This window comes from Mytilus californianus, unplaced genomic scaffold (genome assembly GCF_021869535.1).
Source record: "Mytilus californianus isolate M0D057914Y unplaced genomic scaffold, xbMytCali1.0.p SCAF_2, whole genome shotgun sequence".
Lineage (NCBI taxonomy): Eukaryota > Metazoa > Mollusca > Bivalvia > Mytilida > Mytilidae > Mytilus > Mytilus californianus.
The window spans coordinates 62168875-62190745 of record NW_026262668.1 but is presented as its reverse complement, the minus strand read 5'-3'; the positions used below and the strand labels follow the sequence as shown (position 1 = coordinate 62190745).

Sequence of the window (21871 nt, the reverse complement as noted above, 5' to 3'; positions counted from 1 at the left end):
CTATCAAATTGGTTCATATTGAGGTCAAAATGTCCAAAATTAAACTAAGTTTGATTTCATCAAAAATTGAATTATTGGGGTTCTTTGATATGCCAAATCTAACCGTGTTTTTAGATTTTTAATTTTGGGTCCCATTTTTAAATTGGTCTACATTAAGGTCCAAAGGGTCCAAAATTAAACTTAGTTTGATTTTAACAAAAATTGAATTCTTGGGGTACTTTGATATGCTGAAAGTTGGGCCCCGTTATCAACTTTGTCCACATTGAGGTCAAAAGGGTCCAAAATTAAACTTAGTTTGATTTTAACAAAAAATGAATTCTTGGGGTTCTTTGATATGCTGAATCTTAACATGTGTTTAGATTTTTGATAATGGGCCCAGTTTTCAAGTTGGTCCAAGTTGGGGTCCAAAATTAAACTTTGTTTGATTTCAACAAAAATTGAATATATGGGGTTCTTTGATATGCTGAATCTAGCCATGTATTTTGATTTTGGACATTGGACCATAATTGGTAAATTAAAAAAATTGAAGTTCTTAGACCACATTCTTTCTGTGTCAGAAACCTATGCTGTGTCAAATATTTAATCACAATCCAAATTCAGAGCTGTATCAAGCTTGAATGTTGTGTCCATACTTGCCCCAACTGTTCAGGGTTCGACCTCTGCGGTCGTATCAAGCTGCGCCCAGCGAAGCATTTTTTTCCATTTGTGAAGGGGCATAAGTTAACTCTAGAACGGTTGAAGTGACGCCCCCAATATTCAAACTTGATCTGTATTTTGTGGTAATAAGCATTGTGTATCAGTTTCATAGCATTTGGTTGAGGCAAACTAAAGTTAGGGAACAGAAACGAAAAATTCAGCAATTTTTAAAGGGGCATACCTTTAGAACGGTTACAGTGACACCACCAAAATTCAAACTTGATCTGTGTTTTGTGGAAATAAGCATTGTGTATAAGTATCATAACATTTGGTTGAGGCAAACTGAAGTTAGAGAACGGAATCCAACTTTTGGACGTACGGACGTATGGACGGACGTATGTACAGACGGACAAGGGTAAAACTTAATGCCCCCTCCGCTGTTTGTAATGTTAACTGAAAGAAAAACTTATTAAAGTCCATTTATACAATCATGTTATAAGTAAAATATGGAAATACAAGAAATAAATTTTTACAAAATTTCCTTCTAGATACAAGCTTTTGATCATAAACAAGCTTTGGTCAAAGTTTGGTAAAAATCCAGGATAACCAGAGTGAATGTAATGTAAACTGGCAGAAAAACTTAAGTCCATTTATAAGTGAAATACGGATAAATAGGATTATTTTTTTTTTACAAAATTTACTTCTGGATACTATTTTATGATCATAAACAAGCGTCTGTCCAAATTTGGTAGAAATCCAGGATATTTTAAGAAAGTTATTCAAACTTTAAAAAACATTAACGACAGAGTGAATATTTGTGGATGCCCCTGACGACGACGCCGCCGACGGAATGTGCGATCACTATGTCTCGCTTTGACAAAAAGGAAAACATATGGCCAGGGATACCTGATGAGGATGGCAAAGTCCTAGTTCCATACGACCAGTTAACCTAAACACCTTTTATATAATAAGGAACACAGATGCAGCTCTGTGGTTCTTTTCTAAGAATACACTCACTATTTAAATTATAAGCATGTGTGAGCTTCTTTAAAAGTACAAAAATAAATGCTGAAAAAAGTATTCCATAACAAAAAAATATTATCATACATTGAGTAAACCAATTCTAGATATATAACTCTAAAAACATGTTCATAGAAAATGGAATTCATTACAAAGGATTACAATGAGATATATACTGGATTTGTCCTGGACCCGACTGATTTTAATTATTCATTTACTGTTATCTGTTTTTATTCCTTTTCATTTCCTTGTTATCAGTTATAAGCCAAATCAATTTGCTGTTTTGCTGTTATTGGAACCCCCCTTGCCCCCCCTCCATATACGTAAGGGTTTTTCGTGTTTTTTCTGTCTTGAAAACATTACTTATACGGCATTTCACAGTGTCAAAACTAAAAAGGACATAGAGATGGAAAGCTGAGATGAACTTTGCACCTTAGCAGTAACAACCGTAGTTATTTTGAAATTAAAAGTCATGCTTTGTTGTATAGAAACATTCACACAAAAGAGAGGCGAAAGAGACCAAAGGGATGTTCAAACTCACAAGTCGAAAACAAACTGACAATGCCATGACATAAAACCCTTGAAAACCCATCAAAATACAAATAACAGTATCCAAACACAATATAGAAAACTAAAGACTGAGCAACACGGACACCACCAAAAACCGATGTTGATCTCAGGTGCTCCAGAAGGGTAAACTGATCCTGCTCCACATGTGACGCCCGTCGTGTTACTCCTATAAACTACGTTGATAACTTATATCAAGTGATTAGACATCATGCATTAGTAGATTGGTAATTGACTCTTATTTAACTCTAAGACATCACTAAATTCTAAACCAATGGCCATGTAAAATTTTCTATCCCTGAAACTTGCACGTTTTTTTATGATTGATTGATTATTGGTTGCTTAACCTTCAATGGCAAAAATTTCATGCATGTTCAGGACGAACATGACAAAGGAATACTGGTATAAACAACATATAAACATTGCAAAATAAAAAAGCAGAAAGAATAACAGTTGTGTGAAAAGGCCGATTCTGCCGCACTTCCCCATTTTAAGGGGAAATCATGCATAGGACCCCCAACCCCGAGGCTAAGATGCAATCCGACAGCGTCCCTTCTTAGCGTATAATAAATCATGACTTTTGTACACAATGGTTTCGTCGAAACAGATGACTTCATCAGCGAAGACACCTTCCAGGAAAAGGTGCAGTACCAGAATCAGGAAGCCATTAAATGGAAAGACTTGCCCACCGAGGTGATCTATAAGATCTTGGAGGTGGCTGAAGTGGATGTTAAGTTTGGAAAAAGCAAAATCCTCACCCTGAAGGACCGTCAAGGAGAGACTAGTAGAGTATGGGATTGCCCCACGCTTAATAAGGAGAAATATTCTTTGCAAGGAGCCTTCGTACGAAGCACTGGGTTCAAGCTCAGCAAAAAGTCCAAGCAGGAGTATCTCTCATACGATCTGGTGAGGAAGTAAAAAAAAAAAAAAAAAAAAAAAAAATAACCGAGGGCTAGGGGTAAGGACGCAAAATTTCCCAATCCAAACCGGATTGGGAAATTTTTTTTTTTTTTGGTCACTTAACACTTTGATCTGGAGGGTTCGGGAATGAGCGGGGAGCGAGGCGTAGCCGAGCGAGGCGCGATTGGAAGAACCCTCCCTACGGCGCATGCGCATTCAATTCTTCACTAATTGGGGTAGAAGGTTGACGAAGCTGATCCTTCTCATCGTAGTAGTTCTTCAGGCAGACTGCAGGAGCACCGTCTTCACCTGCCAGCTGGGACTTGTAGGTTTTGGCTAATCGCACGGTGTCTCGATGCTTCTTTTTCTTCTTGGCGACTCGGCGTGAGATCAAGGATAGGATTATTATCCCCGTGGCACATACACAGGTGAGGGAACCTAGGGGAATGGATGCCACAGCACCCACACCGGTCAGAGCAGACCCCATGGTACCACAGGTCAGCAATAGACTGCCTACGCAGCACCCACCCAGGGCATTGGAGATGACCGTATCCAATCGGTTGTAGATCTTCAACGCATGCTCATATCTCCGGATTTCTGCGGTGAGCTCCTCTTCCATGCATGCGATATGACTGGCATCTACTTGATCCATTTATTTATAGGAGCATACCGAGGAGGGGAATATTTTTGAAGGAGCTGCTAGCACCTAAGATCAGACCGGCTCCGTCGTGGAATTGCTGACCACGCCTCAAGTAAAGTCCATCACCATAGGTGATCCGGGTGTTTGAGGGTTTGAGGTAGAGACCGTTGCCACTAGGTTTCACTGTGCAAACGCATCCACCACGTTTTAGGTACAATCTAGACCCTAAGGCCTTGTTGACGGCTACACCACCCAGACCACTCAAGGCTCCAACACCCAAGGCGGGTAGAATTGTTTTTGCTAACATGGGGAGTGCTCTCATTGCAAGCCCCGCCAGCATGGGTAGGAAGCCACCCACCTTCTGCATGTTTTCCTTCAATTGGGTCGCACTCAACACTAGGACCATGCCACCAGTACCCTTCTGTAGGAGCTTGGCGATCTTTTGAACCTGGCGGGTGGTGAGCCACATCTTGTGTTCGCCTTGCAGGTTTGCGTGGGACAAACGAATGGAGACCGGACAACCTTTCCTTAGCCGCCCGCTGAAGTTTATCAGCTTGACCTTTCGTCAAACTCAAACCATGTTCGTGATAAGTCATTTATTTATACCTCACGAAGATGAAAGCGGATGGTGAGATGTTCACCCCTGAAATCGATGGGCCTACCATCTTGATCGGTGAGATACGTCTGCATGCGATTGATGGTTCGCAAGGTCACCGGCAAGTATACCAGATTCTTGGGGGTTTGAATTATCTTCATACCAGGACTGTCTGCGGGTAAAAAGCTGTAGATGGTGGACTGCTGGGTACCGTTCACATAACTTCCATGGATGATATCAATATTCACCAGAATGCTGTTGATGCTGATGATATTTACAATATGTTCCCCTTCCGTATAGCCGTTTGTGATCATATCGAACGTGTAAATCTGCCGCTCGAATCCCAAGACGGTGTTGATGATATTGACAACGTTGAAGTCTACTTGATAGTGTCTGGCGAGGGTCAGCGTTGCTCTTAGGGTCGCCCGGTTGGCATCGATGATGATCTTCGTTTTGTGTTTGTTGAGCCGTAGCCGCCGCTGGATCTCATTGTTGATGTCTTCGATGTCATAGGATCCTGTGCTCAGTGCGATGGTAAACCAGTTGGCACCATCGTCGGAGGAGTAGCGGAAGGAATTGTTACCTGCGTGAATGTTGGGGATGGAGTTATAGGTTTCCAGGTTTACGAATGCCATTCGTAGGCCTTGGATTTTTTGAGATGCAGTGGGGGGTTGAACCGGGTAAGGATTTGGCTATCGTTTCCAGAGACGATGAAGGAAAACCCATGCTTTGGGTCGGTGTTATCGACAATTTGCGTTGTCTTACCTCAGTCCGACTTCCCAATGATCAACCCTCTGATCGACCGCTGCGGAAGGAGGTAGTGATTGCTCCTCTTGGGGGCGTTGGCACTGTAGGAAATGTCTTCGACGTTCATGTATTTAAATAAAATAACGATGATCTTCTGCGTGGAATGTCGTAAGAAGACGGACACAGTTAACCCTGGCGAAACAATTACCAGCAACGGGCGACGGAGGAATATTGGCAACTGCAAGGTGTGCGGCGCCAAGAAGTCTCAGTTTGTTGCTACAACCGGTGCAGGGTTCATTAACAAACTAATCAACCGATTACCCATGGAAATGCATCTACCCGGACACAACTTCACCGGGCCAGGGACTAAACTTAGCAAGCGACTACTCCCCGATGGCACCCCGAAGGCTTGGTCCAAACCCATTAATCGAGTGGACCAGGCTGCATATCACCACGATCTTTGTTATGCTCAGCACAAGGATACAACCGTACGCAACTCCATCAGCTGCGACAAAGCTATGCTAGCCTCGCTTAACACCATTCCCAACCCTACCACAGGCGAACGCATGGACCGCAGCATCGTCGGACCCATCATCGGTACCAAAGCTCGATTCGGTCTGGGTATTAAAAAAAAAAAAGTTCGCTGGACCGATGATTTAGCTGAGGAGTTGCACAAACCAGTTCGACGTAAGTTTCAAAAACGCCGTGTGGTAGTGGGCGGTGTGGATGAGACCTGGGCGGCCGACCTTGTTGATATGAGTGCCTTTTCCAGGGACAACAAGGGAAATAAGTTCATCCTGAGCATCATCGATGTCTTCTCCAAATATGGCTGGTTGATACCGCTCAAAAACAAGAAGGGGGTGACGGTGCGGGATGCCTTTCAAGCGGTGTTCAAGGAGCGTGTGCCCAAAAAGCTTTGGACAGACAAAGGCACTGAGTTTTACAACAAGGATGTAAAGCAGCTGCTCCAAAAGCATGATATTGAGCTCTACTCCACCGAGAACGAAGAGAAGTCGAGCGTGGTGGAGCGCTTGAATCGCACCATGAAGGAGAGGATGTTCAAGTACTTCTCGGCAAATTCCACGCACACCTACCTTCCCGTCCTGGACGATCTCGTCCACCAGTATAATACCACCAAGCATCGACCCATCAAGATGACCCCCGCAGCCGCCAGCCAGAAAGAGCATGAGACCAAGGTCTTCTGGAACCTTTACGGAGACCTCCCTCCCATGCAGCCGCGGCGATTCGACGTCGGCGATAAGGTCCGGATCACCAAGAAGAAGGGCACCTTCGAGAAGGGATATACTCTGCGCTGGACCGAGGAGGTCTTTACCATCGCCCAGGCCCTAGCGACGCAGCCACCCACTTATCGCCTCAAGGATTTCAGCGGCGAGGAAATTCAGGGATCCTTCTATGAGCCTGAACTTCAAAAGACTGATCAAAACATCTACCGCATCGAGAAAGTCTTGCGCCGGAGAACCCGGGGAGGGGTGAAAGAGCTTTACGTTAAGTGGAGGGGGTATCCCGCGAACTTCAACTCTTGGGTCAAAGCCACAGATGTGCAATAAACTAGTCAAGTTTTCTTGTCCTAATTCATAGGACAGGAAAACTATGCTGTGTTACCTTATAATTTCATGAGTTCCGCCTTGATTCTGTCGATGCGCCGGTCCTCCTCAGATATGAAATCCAATTCGCGCCGTCTCCTGTCCGTCGTGTGATAAGACTTCACCTTCTGTTCGATGGTGTTGATTTTCTTTTGAACCGCCATGATTAGATCCGCATAGTTCTTTGCATACCATCCTTTGGTCACCGGTTCATGTGCCACCACCCCCTCTGGAAGATTGACGATCGAGTGTCCCTGCATATCCAGGGCACCACTCATCTTACCGCCGGCCATAGGCAAACACTTCGCCACATCTTTCTCGAGACCGTTCAGGTGTTTTTTTTGCATCGCCTCGAGCTCTTTCGAGATTGCTTCAAGCGCAGCCTCTAGGTCATTGATGTCTTTTATACCATCTTTCATTTGTTGGGTTACCCACCGTTTTGTCACAGCATCCGAGCGGATAGGCTAGAAATGCGATTGTCGTTCATATCCAAATCCTGTAGCATTCGCCGAAGGGATGCACGCTTTCTTGCATGGGATCCAAACTTATCCATTTATTTATAGAGTGAGAAGACTGCGTCCTCCAGCGACTTTCCGGCCGCCAGCATCTTCAACAAGTACAGGCAAAAATGACCACACACCACATCCCCTCGCTTCTGCAGTTCATCGGTGTTGTATCGGATCTCAGGCTGTAAATAGTCAACCATCTCGTCAGGCGGTGGCAATCCATAGGAGTCAAAGTAATACTTTGTCGGTCCGCGCTTGTACCAACACGTCCAATGCGTTCCAGGACCCTCCCAGCTATCGTGATTCAAGATTCCACATTCGATGCGGCGCGGGCTGGGTGGTAGGGTATCTCGCATAAACACCCCTCTGAAACTTGGGATTCCTAGGGCTTTGACGGCTCTCTCCAATTCCTTATTCGACAGAGGCTTGTGGGGGAGGAGGATGCCGTGCATGTGTATGCTGCTCATTTATTTAGGTATGGGCATTCACACCCGTCAGAGACTGCCAAGTGTAGAAGAGGAGAGATGGGCATCCGCACCCGTCAGAGACTGCCAAGTATAGAAGAGGAGAGATGGGCATCCGCACCCGTCAGAGACTGCCAAGTGTAGAAGAGGAGAGATGGGCATCCGCACCCGTCAGAGACTGCCAAGTGAAGAAGAGGAGAGATGGGCATCCGCACCGGTCAGAGACTGCTAATTGCAGAGGGGTGGTGAGAGGGAGGGTCTCACCTCAGTTGCGGGCGTCAGCGATTCGATAGTGTCCGTGGGCGAGGGTGCTAATGCCGTCGGGTAGGATGTGGCGCTTGGTATCCTTAGCAGAGAGGGCAACCTTGTTGATCTTCTGGGTGTAGATCTGGTGGAGGTGGCTGCGGATAATATTCATGGACTTGTAGACCTCCTGCTGCGTGTTGAGGCATCTCTTGTAGTCGTCAAAGGTGATGTTGCGCTTGATGGTGGTCTTCGCGACTCCTTTGGCTCTCTTGGTGGCGGCGCCGTCATCCATCTTGTAGGCGTATAGCTTCGGCCGGAGTCCCACAAAGTCGGTCATGCTCTTGCCGCCGCACTCGTCCTTGAACATGACGATGATCTTCTTATTTGCGCCGACTGGAATTCCGGAGATATGGTCAGCCGGATAGTTCGACGTGTCGAATTTCTCCTGGACATGGCCATGGGGAGCGATAATCTTGTAGAAATCCTCGGTTCGGATCTCGTAGGCCAAGCTGTCGGTGTCGGTGAAGAGCAGCCGGGCGTCGTCGCCATACATCTTCCGCACAAATCCGTAGTGGAAGTCATACATCAGGATCTTCGAAATATCCAGGATGCATGCTCCCAAGTAGACGGGCTTATCGAACTTAAGCTTCGATCGAAGTTGGGCTTGGCCACGAGCTTCAACGCCTGCTTCTCGTTGGTGACCAGCCGGACATCGACCCTCTTGCGGATATTTTCCATGGTCTTGCCGAAGACCGAATTATTCATGAGCTTAAAGAAATCTTTCTCGGCGTCGGACTTGGCCACGGCTCTGAGCTCGGTGTTTTTGTCGATGTACGGCTTGAGTCATGGGGATTGCCTAAATCCAATGAGGGGATGGACCTTGGCGAGCTTTATCCCCCTTCCCATATACATTTTGAGGTTTCGATAGTGGAGGATGTACTTTGTGCGCTTACCTAGGTTAGGCACCAGCTTACGCACCTCGTCGATCTCCACATTCTCCGGCGCGAGAGGATAGTCGTTATGATCGTCGTGGAGATCTTGGGGGTATTCCAGGTCGCATTCCACCATGGCGCCATATTCGTGGTCGTCCGGATAGCTCAAGATGTCCTCGATTTCTGACGGCTCCATCCATTCGAATTCCCCCGTGGGAAGGGGTTGCGCCATGGCCCACCCGTAGAGATTGTTGGCGTCCAAGTAGGTCAGATACTTGGTCGGCTGCGACGCATCGTAGTCGGTCATGTAGGGATTGTTGGCCTTGCCATATCGATGGGAGATCATGGCCACACCCCCCCCCCCCTAGTCCCACCCTCGAACATCATCAGCATGTCCGGATCTGAGAGAAGCTCCAGTCGGACCCCAGTGAATTTCAGCGCCGCGTCGTAGGATAGCCCCGGGGCTGTGAAGTAGTGTGCGGGATCAAGCTCTTAGTTCACCATGCACGTATCCCTAAAATCCTCAAAGACATCCTCCAGTATTGCTACGTCGCTCTCCAGGTAGAGATTGTGATAGTCCTGCATCGTCCGACAGCTGAATTTCTCGAAGACCTGCTGTGCGTGCTCGTACTCCTCATCGCTGATGTGCGTGCCATAGAGTCTGCTGAAAAATTCCTCCTTGGGCGGTAGCTGCGTTTCCTCCAGCTTGGCGGGCCCATCCATATAATCGTAGGGATATACCCCCTTCCTAAGCATCAGTTCGGAGCGGTCGCCAAAGCACTTCTGCGTCGCGTTGAATTTGTCCTTGGTAAGATTCCCTGCCAAGGCTTCGAGAGAGCTGAGCATGAATCGCATGGAGTCGATGAACCTCATCTCAAGGTCTCCCACCTTCTTGGAGAAGCTGATGTACTTCTCGTCGGTGTTGGGGGTGCAGGTGATCTTCCCTTCCACGAATCCTAATTCCTTCACGAAAAGGTGGGCGTCGTACCCACTCAGGTTGTGGAAGACGATGGACACGTATTTGGGGAGCTGAAAGTCAAGATTGCACTGGTTGTGTGCGGCGCCGCGATACCTACCCGTGAGGTGATCGTGATCCCGTACCTTATCCTTACCCAATGCGCTACCGCAAATGTGGCAGAGTGTACTCGCCGCGAAGCTCTCCTTATCTTCGTCCGTCATCGTCAAGGGTTTGTTGTCCCGATAGATTTTGTCGATCTCCCCAACTTCCTTTTCCATGCACTCCATAAATTTCTTGGCCGCATCCTCCCCACAGTAGACGACCGATTCCTTGTAGTCGCCTTGGGCATACTTCACGCGGTAGCAGAAACCCGATGGTCGATGTAGCTGGTATGCCTTCGTGTATGCTCGCGATGGGTCGGGTTGGCAGGTATCCATCTTTCCCGTGAAGCACTCGAAATCCGCGTAGATGGTGAATGAAACACTCATCTGACGCTTGTGATGTTGGAAGCTGATGAAGGATCCTTCTTCCGGCATCTCGATTCTGACCGCCTCCTTCTGACCGCAGTACTCCATATGCTCGTCGAGGATGTCCTGTCTGGAAAAGTGGCACAGGCACCTGCGGCAGAAGAAGAGCTCGTGCCCGTGCTCCGTCACTTGCGAGCTCAAGAGTCGTGAAAAGGTCTTGATCTAGCAGTATTGCTGCTTGCTATCGCTGGTTAGGAAAAGGAGATCTACGTGCTGCGCGCCGGTGTTCTTGGATATCCTTAGGGGATATATCTGGAGGTCCTCTTCCCCATCCTCACCCTTCTTCAGACCATCATAGCCAAAGACGTTGATGTTAAGGTCTGCATTCCGCATCTCGAATTTATCGATTGAGGGATACTGGAAAGTCAATATCATCGAATTTTAGCTCATCCCCCCACTGCTTGTACTGGCTTACGCGGTGTGTCGACTTCTGATCGACTTCCCCATGATGTAGGGCTGAGAGAATGGCCCAGCGGAAGCACTCCTGATCTTGGTTTTGGTTGTTGGTGACGGCCTTCTTCTGAGCGAGTGGCTTTGGGAGTGGTATGTGGGAGCTGCCCCTAAGTGGCTTAAATTTGTTCGGGTGGATCTCTAGCTGCTCGATGTGGGCAAAGGTCCATCCACTACCCTCGCGCATATACCTTGACATGCTTTCCTAGATCTTCCTTACCATAACCGCAATCTCGAAGTCGAGGTCTGCTGATTCGGTGATGACTGTCTGGGCTGATCTGAAGTAAGGAATGACGTAGGTGTTCCCCCCGGTCGCGGGATTCGTTTTAACCAGCTCCACTTTCAGCACTAGCTGTACCTTCAAGCCCTTCTTTCGGGTGAAGGCATCTTCGATTGTCCTGGAGATGGTGCTGCGACTTACCTGGAAAAACGTTTCCAAATCATGCTGCTGGAGCGGGTTAATTCTGACTGTGCCAAAAACTCCTTTCAATGCATCGCGTCGGTCAACTACCTTGATCTCGTCTTCCAATGGGGCATTTTCGATATCCTTCTTCACCAGGTCGGTTAGGGCTGCTCTTCCTAGTCGGGAATATTTGGTGATTCCGCGTCTTTTGGCGATGGCCTTCAGCTCCTTCTTTGTGAAGACCTCTTCGCGGGCAAATTTTCGGTTGGTTTTCTCCTCGATTAGTTTGACCAACTTTTTCTTCGACATCCTGCTGACCCCCCTCAAACCCTTATCCTTAGCTATTTGACGGAGTGCCTTCATGGTCTCTTTTACCACAATTTTGCCTGTGATTGTGATGTTCTCGTCATCGTCCTGTTGGCGCGATTGCTTCCTATGTCTCCAGCAGAGACCGTCCATTCCCGATTTGCTCTTGCAGAACGGCCCCTTCTTCCTCTTCAGTGGGACACCGCAGGTGTGTCTCACCCATTCTTCTGGCTGGTCTTCAAATTTCAGCTTTGTCGACTGAGCGCCGCAGTTTTGACACATCTGGGTGGTCGGATCCATCTGTGCCATATTTGGGTTGTCGCAGCACTGTTGAGGGGTTGGGGTTGGGGCTGGAACTGGGGTTGAGGTGCTATCCTCCAAATCTTTCCCATTCTCCAAAAGGAAATCTGCGTACTGATCCATAATATTCTTACCCGATGCCATCCTTTTATTTATTTTAATTTGGGACACCCTTCCCTCTAATGTGTCTTCGCTAATAAAGTCGTCTGTGTCGACGAAACCATTGTGTACAAAAGTCATGATTTATTATACGCTAAGAAGGGACGCTGTTGGATTGCATCTTAGCCTCGGGGTTGGGGGTCCTATGCAGGATTTCCCCTTAAAATGGGGAAGTGCGGCAGAATCGGCCTTTTCACACTACTAATAACACTTATAATTATGCAAGAGCAACACGAACCCCTTAAAACAAAATTATAGGGGTGGTCGCAGGTGCTTCTGAATGAAAATATGCTCAATATGTGGCACCGTCGTGTTGCTCATGTAAGTAAGAACTTTACCACTTGGAGCACTTGGTTTATTAGATTCCTTGTAAGCGCATAAATGAGTTATGACATAACATCCTATAGCAGCCAACGACGCCCAAAAAAGCAAGAGACAAATGTTCGAAAGTATGATATTGAAAGAAGGATGATCGTGCACCTACACTTGGATGTGAAGATATAGATTTAAACAGTTCAACATCCTATAAAAGTGCATATCAAATGGATGTTCATGATGACCTAGATTGTTGCATGTTTCAATGTGAAATGATTTTTTAAATATTTCATGCAATTCAAATTGAAAATTGAAACTCAGTCGATTGATGAAAAAAGACATTAAAAGATGTGAATAAGGTGAAAAACTTTATAATTTCTATCCGTACCCTTGGGAGATTTCCTATGCACCTCCCGGTTCTGGAGCCGAATATTTTCTCGTTCGTGTCTTTCAGAATGTCAAATCGAGATTTGAAATCAGTGATATTTGCCCTGTACAGATCCCTCTCAGTGTTACCATCTATACAAATATGTTTAACAGAGAGGATTATTTGGTTGACATGTGGTATCACTCCTGTGATCACTAACTCCTTTGTTGAAGGTCTGCTTGGATTTACAAGAATACTGTTTTTGTAAACATCGCATGAAATCCTCGATATACACAACATTCTGGCTTTCACATTATTGTTAATCTACTAGTAATCCAAGTTGATTAACTGGTTAAAGTCTGTTTCTCTTACAACTGATATAATAAAAGCTCTAATATATAATCTTTTGGATAAACCTAGAATTACGTACCAATATCGACTAAATTTCCATGGAAAATGAAATATTGTAAAAAAGATCATTATAAATTGATTAAAATCTAATGTATTGTTTTACTTTTCAGTTGCAAATTCAGAGCTCTTGAGTCTATTCGGAAATCAAGTCAGCCCTTATATGCAGGCCATGCATTTTGCATTTGCTGCAGGGGGAATAGCTAGTCCTTTAGTCACGGCACCATTTCTCACAGAACAGTATGATAATGGAGTAAATTCGTCTATGATAAACCAAACTTCATTAGTTATGCAGACTGAAAATGTACGCACAGATAACATTTCATTTCATATGAATAATATAACCACTGTGAATAGAAGTACAACGTTTCATACGCAAAAGAATTCACTTATATATATTCCATACACAATATCAGGTGTCCTTGCCATGTCTTCATCTGTATCGTTTTTGATTGTTTATATTAAATCCAGAAGACTAGCCAAACGGCATACCGATGAGGTTAACATTGATCGAAATGAACGTCGCTTATCTTTTCCTGTCAAATTAGTAATTTTGACAATAATGTCTATTATTTTTCTACTATACACTGCGATGGAAGACACCATAGGTGCTTATGTGGCAACATTTTGTGTTGAACAGATGAACATGACTAAAGAAGAAGGATCATATGTGACAGCCGTATTCTGGACTTTCTTTGCATTTGGGAGATTGTCGGGAATCCCCATAAGCAATATAGTTAAGTCAATACCTTTAATTGGTATATATTCATTTATACTCGTGATATCGTTTCTGCTGTTATCATTCTCACCTATGATAAATTCTCCTGTTACCGTATGGATTTCTAATGCTGTGACTGGATTTGCTATGTCTATATTATTCCCGACTTTGTTCACGTGGGCAGAAGAAGACTTTTTATTGGTTACAGGTAAAATTGCGTCATTGTTCATTATGACATCAACTTTAGGATCTATAGCAAGTCCAGCGGCATTAGGATATTTGATTGAAGAAGTCAGTCCGATGTGGTATTCATATATACTTCTTGGAGAAAGTGTAGGAGTAATAATTTTCTTTGTGATAGCAATTCTTCTTAAAAAGAAACTCCCACAATTAAACGACAATACAAACAGGTCTAATAAAGAAATCAAAATTGATGCAGATTCTAGTCCTGAACGGTCAGTACTTATGCAGGATGTACCAGAAAATAAAGTCTCATAAAACTAATTTGTATAAAATAATACGATGAATCTTAAAAAGATAGATCAGTGAAATATTCCGTTTGCTTGAGATCTTTTAACAATTCTACTTATATAATCATATGATAATTTAACCTGTATGCTCATTTTGTCGCCATTTTAATATCAGCATAAATAACTATGCAAAAACCTATATTTATCAAATATTATTTTCAATATTATTTTCGAATGATAACATGGTTGCAGGCAGTGAAAATACTGATGGGTATGCTTCTAAAAAAAACCAAGCAAATGCATATTTTCATCTGATGCAAAAATAGAGAATTAAGTGCTGTTTTCATTTAAAGACAACTAAAATTTCAGACCACAAAACTGTTAAGCCTTGAAAGATTTTAAACTATTTCTCATATATTTTCCTTCGTGTAAATTCATTGTTGTTCAGACATTTCCATCGGTGTTAAGATCTTTTGGTTCGCTCTTCAAGTAATTGAATTTAACTGGCTTTCATTTTTTTAGGTTTGAGTGTTTCTTATAAAGGTAAACCCAGAAAAGCGTTTCAAACGCACCAAGTTTTAGCACAGGTTAATTGATGATACTTGATACTCTGAAAATGTACAGATCTGAATTGACCGCTTACAAAGTGTTTGAAATGTACTGAAAATACAAACCCAATCATGCTTAAACATTTTCCCCAAGTCCAAAAGACATAATCAAACCATTAAAAACTAAATATTAGAAATAATACAACTAAAAATATAAATGATTATTTACATTCCTCGAGTATACATGCGGACAAAGCAATACAAAATATCTTGTTTTCCTCTATTTTTATGTTAAGGATGAACATTACCTCTGCATAGAAGTGACATACATTTGTTTCAATATTTTTTTAACAGTTTAGTAATGCAATTGCAAGTGTCTTCCTTTTTAACATTTGTGTATCTCATGCGTGTATTGTTTCTTTTATTCTTATCATCTATATGGGTACCACACAGGCACTTGTCTCTGAGAAAAAATTCCTATATACCATGGCCAACTATTATCTCAGTGTAAGCCAGTACGAGTTATCCCGCATGATTTTAATTTCTTATCCGTCTGATCAGTCTTTTCTGTGTGTGATATCTTATCAAGACAACATGCTGAGTTTGTAAAGACAATGTTGACATTCGTAAATAATTTGACAACCCTAAGTAAACAATATTATAACCATATGACATTGTATCATGTTAGGTTCCGTATGAATACGAGTTTTATAAACTGACTTTATTTCCAAAAGATAAAATTCGATTTTACCGAATATCAAACATACAAAATAAACAGTCGAAAAAGGACAAATACGAGATTATGATAACCAAACATATATACATGTATCTATATTTATCATTAAATCGTTGGCTTGTTATAGTTTATAAAAGGACTTACATAAAATTAAAATTGTTCTTTAACAATTTCAAAAGCAAGAGGGTTGTAATTGTGAGGTTATGTTATATTAGATATAATATTCTTGATTTCAGTAACACCATTTTTAGAGAAGTATGCATTGAGTTGACAATCAAAATTCATATGGATAGATGTAATTCATGTAATAACAAAATACATAATCGAAAAATGATTCACTATAGTCATCAATAGAAATGTTCACACGATGTTGTTCGATTTTGATATATCTTAAACCTTTCTTTCGACGTAAACCCGAATATGAGATAACGTAGAATTTGAATACACATACACAAACACAAACTCGTTGTAACATTTTGATTTTTTATTAAAAGAATAAATTCAGTCTCTGCTTTTTATCTTGTTTTACCTCCTAGAATTGTATGTTGATTTTTATTTTCACTAACTTTTCAGCCATGATTTCTCAGAGACACTTTTCTCAAAATGGGCCTTCAACACTTAATGCTACTATAGTACCATTGCCCGCGACGATTCATTTTGTTTTTAAATCACAATGGAAAACACGCTACATAAACGTATTGTAAAGAGAAATGTCGTATTAATAATGAATAAGTATAAATGTACAGCTAAATTTTCAAATTTCTTTAAAAATGTCTACAGTTAAGACAAAAAATTTAACGATGTGAAAAGCAGCGTCTTCTATGTAAAATAAATTTGCAGATTTTGGCACTTCTATCACATTCACTGGCTAGAACAATAGACAATGTCTCCAAATTGGAAAATGTTTAAAAGTTTGGATGTTCTGACAAAATTTTTCTAAAAAGATCAGTTCGCAGGTCATCTTACAATGGACACTCTATCAATACATGTGTGACGGGATTGCTTCCCTTAGAAATTTAGTAGATACTTAGTCAGCCGTAAGCGGTTGAGCTAAGGAAGTACTTCTTTAGCTCAGTCGGTTAACGCGCTGCCTTGTAACACAGAGGTCCCGGATTCGAGTCCCGGTGGAGACATGCGATTTTGCAAGTAGAATCATGCTCTCCGGTTACATTGGCGCCCAACAATAAAAACCCACGGTTTATACAATATAAATGTAAGAAGATGTGGTATGAGTGCCAATGAGACAGCTCTCCGTAGACTTTACATTAACAGAAACATAATTAAAATAATTTTCCTTTTTAATAAAAATTTTACATAACTGTTCAATTGCAAAATTAAAAAAAATTTTCACGATAGAAACTTTTGAAAGGACGGAGACAAATTAAAAATAATTTATTTTGTTCAATGCGTTTTATTTTTCTAAAAGTTAAGTGTATACAAGGAGAATGTGCACCAAACAGGCAATAGACTAGTAAATTCACATGTATGTATCTAAAATTTTGTTTCTTAAACTGTTAAAGTATTTTAGTTCAATTTATTTCAATTTCAAGCGATTGCCGTTTTGTAATCTTTAAATTAGCATTACTATATACAAATATTTTCGTATATAGTCCACACTGGCACATATGCTGCCCTTGTCTTATTCTTTTAAGACTTTGGCAATTGGTTTATCTTGGAGAATATTTTTTTTTCTAATTTGAAACTTTTGTGCATTAAAATTTACAATTTATAAAGTAAACTTGAAAAGAAAGAGGCTATTAAACCGTCACAAAGAAAAAAAAACACGAACTACTGAGAATAACAGAAGTCATCACATTGTCATGTGTTAATTATTCATCCATGAATATTTATTTCTGGTCAACTTCAGAAAATGATCGCAACTCGATTTTTGAATAAAAAAGGCCCTGATTCAAAAAAAATTGTAAAATATGAAATTCATATTGTTGGATAGATTAAAAACCAGAAAATAAATAAACATGCGAATGCTGTTTCTTATAAAGATTTTATGTCAATTCATTAAAGAAAACCCATGTGCACACATTTTTGGTTTCGTATTGTATGAAGTTATAGGTCGTGCACCCGGTGTTCTTTAATTGAAAAAGGCCCTAACTTCAGCAATCCTTATCAAAATACAAATTAGATCTGTAGAAAGCTTATAAGTTGAACTTTCAAAATTGATGCCAATGAAAAAGAAATTTAATGATATTTACAGACAGCTAATCAAAATTTAAGATTTCCTTAAACAATCTATAGAAAATTTATCGATATCGATTGTGGTCAAATTTGACGCATGCGCAAAGCGGATGCTGATAATAGTTGCGTATGCTTAATGTTACATTAAGGTATGTAGGAAACATTTTTAGAGACAAGTGCCTGTGCGGTACCGATGGGTATTTGTCGAATTTACAAGTTTGACATTGAAAATTTTTGCATAATCATTGACTCATTTACGTTTTTTAAAAGTTGTCAAGGTCTACATCTTCATTTTTTAGGGCACCTACGAAATTGCTTTGTAAACACAATATAAAGTATTACGACTGTCTACTCGGTTTTTATGTCAATTTTGTTAAGTTTGTGTTTCTATTAATACATTTATGTATGTCACCACAGATATTATCTGGTGTTATTTATTAGTTTATATTGTCTTTGATCGCCAAATTGGCTTTTCTTCTACTTTTTTGTGTACTGGATGTCAAGAGAAACGTAACTTCTTTGGTTATTTTTACATTTTAAAAAATTCAAACCGGCACAGGAAATTGCCGAATCGTTGTAAGATTTTGCAGACTTCGTAGGGAGAAAAAAGTATAACGAAAATACCGAAGTCCAAGGCAAATTCAACAAGGGAAAGTCCATAAAAACAGAACAGATCAAACGCTATCAATCAACGGAACAAGTGAAAAACAACTGTCATTTTCCTGATTTAGTAAAGACATTTTCCGAAGAAATAGTGGGTTAAGAGAAAAAGAGACCGAAGACATCACAGTGACAATCTTAAATAATATCAGTGGCGTAGCTTGACCATTGTTAAGTGTACGCCCGAACCTCCGCGAACCAACGGTTCTAGGGCAGGGAACCTCTTGGTAGTGGGTTCGAGGGACGTTATCGAGAAAAAGATACAATCATGCTTTAGAGTCTATATTTTAGTTTTATGTTCAATTCATTTATTGTGTTTATGTGGAATATATTGATCATTGATCTTCGGGAAAATGTCCAAAAACCAGTTACTGTAAAATATATCAATGTTGACTATTGTTTTCCTATTCATATGCGCAAATTCCGTTAATGAATACATAAGAAATAGTTAATTATCATAGATTGTCAGGTATAATATGAAAATTCAAAAGGGATTCGTGGAACCCTGTATCTGGCTTGGGACTGCTGCTGTCCGTTTTAAAGTGTAATGTTGACTGTAAAAAGAATACTTTTATCATGCAGTCAAATACAGGATTTTAGAAAAAAAATCAAACATTTTTTATTTAGATGCTTTTTCTTGATCTTGATCATGCCAATTAGATTATTTACAAGTTTCATACTAACAATCTATGAAGGTGTACACATTTCATTATGTAAAAAAACAAAACCCAGACCGTTTGTTAATTGCAAAAAGTCAATAAAATACTTTCAAAATAAAAACAAAAAACAAAAAAAAACCAAATACATGTACTTTCCAAATTTTGCTTCTGACATTATCTCCTTATCAGTAAAATGCTTCTGAAAAAGTTTCATTCAATTCGATGAAGGTTTTGACAAAGTAGTTGATGGGTAACAAACTTTAACATTAGACTGTTACTATACTTTTTAACAATAAAGCAACAAAATACGGTAAAAAGTAGAAATATATTTCCATTATGCTCTGGATACTGACTTTTAGTATAAAAAAGCTTGTGTCCTATTTCCGTAAAATTCCATGAAGGTTTGAAAAGTTATTGATGTCTGAAAAACATTAACCTACTTTAAGACTGTGTCCAAATATCAACTGTAAAAAAAATCCGTTCATTTATCAGTTAAATAAAAATATATTTTAAAAATGTGGCTACTGTCTTTAAATTGATCATAAAAAGCTACTGTCCAAATTTCGTAAAATTCCTGGAAGTTTTGACAATGTTTTTAATGTTTTAAAACAAACTTTAACCACAGACTGAACCTAAATGTTGATGATGCGGATGGAATCTAGAATCGCTTAGACTCGTTTCGCAACATGAATGACGCATGCTCGACAAAAATGGAAACCGCATATTGTACCTCAACATATAATAAATTGCTTTTAACAATAGGATACGAAGTGGAATTCACAGTAGATTCAGACTATAACTGACAATAAACAAATACATAACATACCATTTGATTAAAAGTAAATTTTGTCACTTTTATCTCCAATTACAAGCCATTAAAGAAAGAAGTACAAGGTGTACGTGCTTTTCACCAGTTCTTTAAATTTATTTAGATTAAATTATTTTTATCTTCTAAATTCATGTGTACGCCCGGGCGTTTTGACGTAAACGTAGCTACGCGCCTGAATATGTCGATGAAAAACAGACAATATAATGGCAAAATACTGATAACCAACGAAAAGACAACAGCCCTCAGGATATGTGTACACAGACCAATTTCTTTTTTTTAGAATTTTTCGGTTGCAAATTTCAACCATAATAAACGTTATAAAACGTTATAAAAATTGTTACAGTTTACCATTCTTTGCATTGGTCAAGTATGATACATTTGGATAAAAAACAAGATTTTCCTTTTGCGTTGGCATTTTTTATTTTTCTGGTATCACTGTTAGCAATGTTATCAAAATAGTTATTACTAAAAACAAACATATAACTCAACTTTTTTTCAATGTTCACAAAATATAATGACGACCTTCAACCTCAATTTTAAGACAGAATACCCTAATTGTCCCATTGTATTGGAAACGATATTTTATCGCGTGCTTTATAACCAAAGAAAGAATTGTACTTACAATATCACCAATTCAGTCTGGGTTAGTCTATGAAAAGGTATATACTATGAAATATAGAGCGAGGGGCTTGCCCTCGAGCTCTTAATTTCATAGAATATACCTTTTCATAGACTATCCAATTTAGCACATATTTACAACTCTAGTAATCTTTTAATTGGTCTATTGATAGTTTATTTTGGCTGACTACTTGTATCACAAGTGTTTGTAAAACGGGGCCCATTAACGATGTTTTGTAAATCTACTCGCTAGTATCATGGTAAAATATGTGATTTCGAAAGGCCCTTGACTCCAGAATGAAAAGATGGTAGCTGCTGGTGTAAGTATGTTTATTGATAAAAAGCGGTGTTTTACTATACATGTACTTCTTTACATGGTAAGATGACAAAATAAATTGACCAAAAGCAGAAAACCCCCTATTTTGGACGATCAATGCTTTTGAATGGTTGGAACCCCCTTTTAAAAAAATGGCTGGATCCGCCCCAATAGGTAGTCTAGCGGATAGTCATAAAAAAGCAACTACCAATAGATCAAAGATACTAGGGTTTATAATAAAAATTAAAAGATTTATCATAACATGTATATATACATATAGGTGGCCCATTCTCCTCAGACATTATCACGGTTTTTCAATATTCCTGACATCGTCCTGAACATGCATGAAATATTTGCCACTGGACATTAAGCAAACAATAATCATCCAATCAATCAATCAATTCACGACGAAATAGATCAAGTTGCCATAATTTCCCTTCACAAGGTTTCAAAGTACAGACTTTTTTGTGTACAAAGTAATTGCATGGATGATAAATTATCACAATTTCAAGATGGCGTTGTACTTTAATCAAGGTATAAAGAACCACATTTGTTACTCTTTATTTAAATGAAAGAAACTTGCAATCGTCAAAAACATTTTTTAGATCCAAAGATTTTAATGGCAGGATATTTAAAAAATCAATGTGAAAACTAATTACAAACTATTTAATTTAATTTGGAACACAGCATTTTATTTCAAAATAGCAGTGGCAATTTTTGTTTTAATATCTTGATTACGATACAATGAAATCTTACCCTTGTGGTCATTCATGCGTTGTTAATTGGTACACGGAAAAAGTATGTACTATGAAAATTAGAAGGCAAATTCAAGCAATTTGATTGGACGAGAAGTTGTAAGTATGTGCTAATTATTGGATAAAAACTCTAAATTCAATCATTTGAATTTAACACAATTCAGATGGGGATTAATAGATGTATACCAAAGAGCTCTTCTAAATTTTTTAGGGTACACGAGTACACGAGTTTCAAATTTTGAGTTTAACATCTGTTTACTACAGTTATTCCTGAATATTTTAATATATGAACTGACATCAGTTTACTACCTACTGTAAA

General features: G+C 40.3%; 2 protein-coding genes across 2 annotated transcripts in view; both read left to right on the top strand.

Annotated features, from left to right (window-relative positions):
- The window catches only part of LOC127730180 (sodium-dependent glucose transporter 1B-like), a 39711-nt gene extending 23684 nt beyond the window's left edge, over positions 1–16027 (top strand). The window contains exon 3 of the mRNA XM_052238443.1: positions 13164–16027. Within this exon, the coding sequence (XP_052094403.1) occupies positions 13164–14266 (1103 nt within the window). The 3' untranslated portion in view covers positions 14267–16027. The remainder of the gene's footprint in view (positions 1–13163) is intronic.
- The window catches only part of LOC127730179 (sodium-dependent glucose transporter 1B-like), a 168572-nt gene extending 150437 nt beyond the window's left edge, over positions 1–18135 (top strand). The window contains exon 4 of the transcript XR_007994990.1: positions 17994–18135. The gene's annotated coding sequence lies outside the window, so the exon portion shown is untranslated. The remainder of the gene's footprint in view (positions 1–17993) is intronic.
- The last annotated feature ends 3736 nt before the right edge of the window (positions 18136–21871 follow it).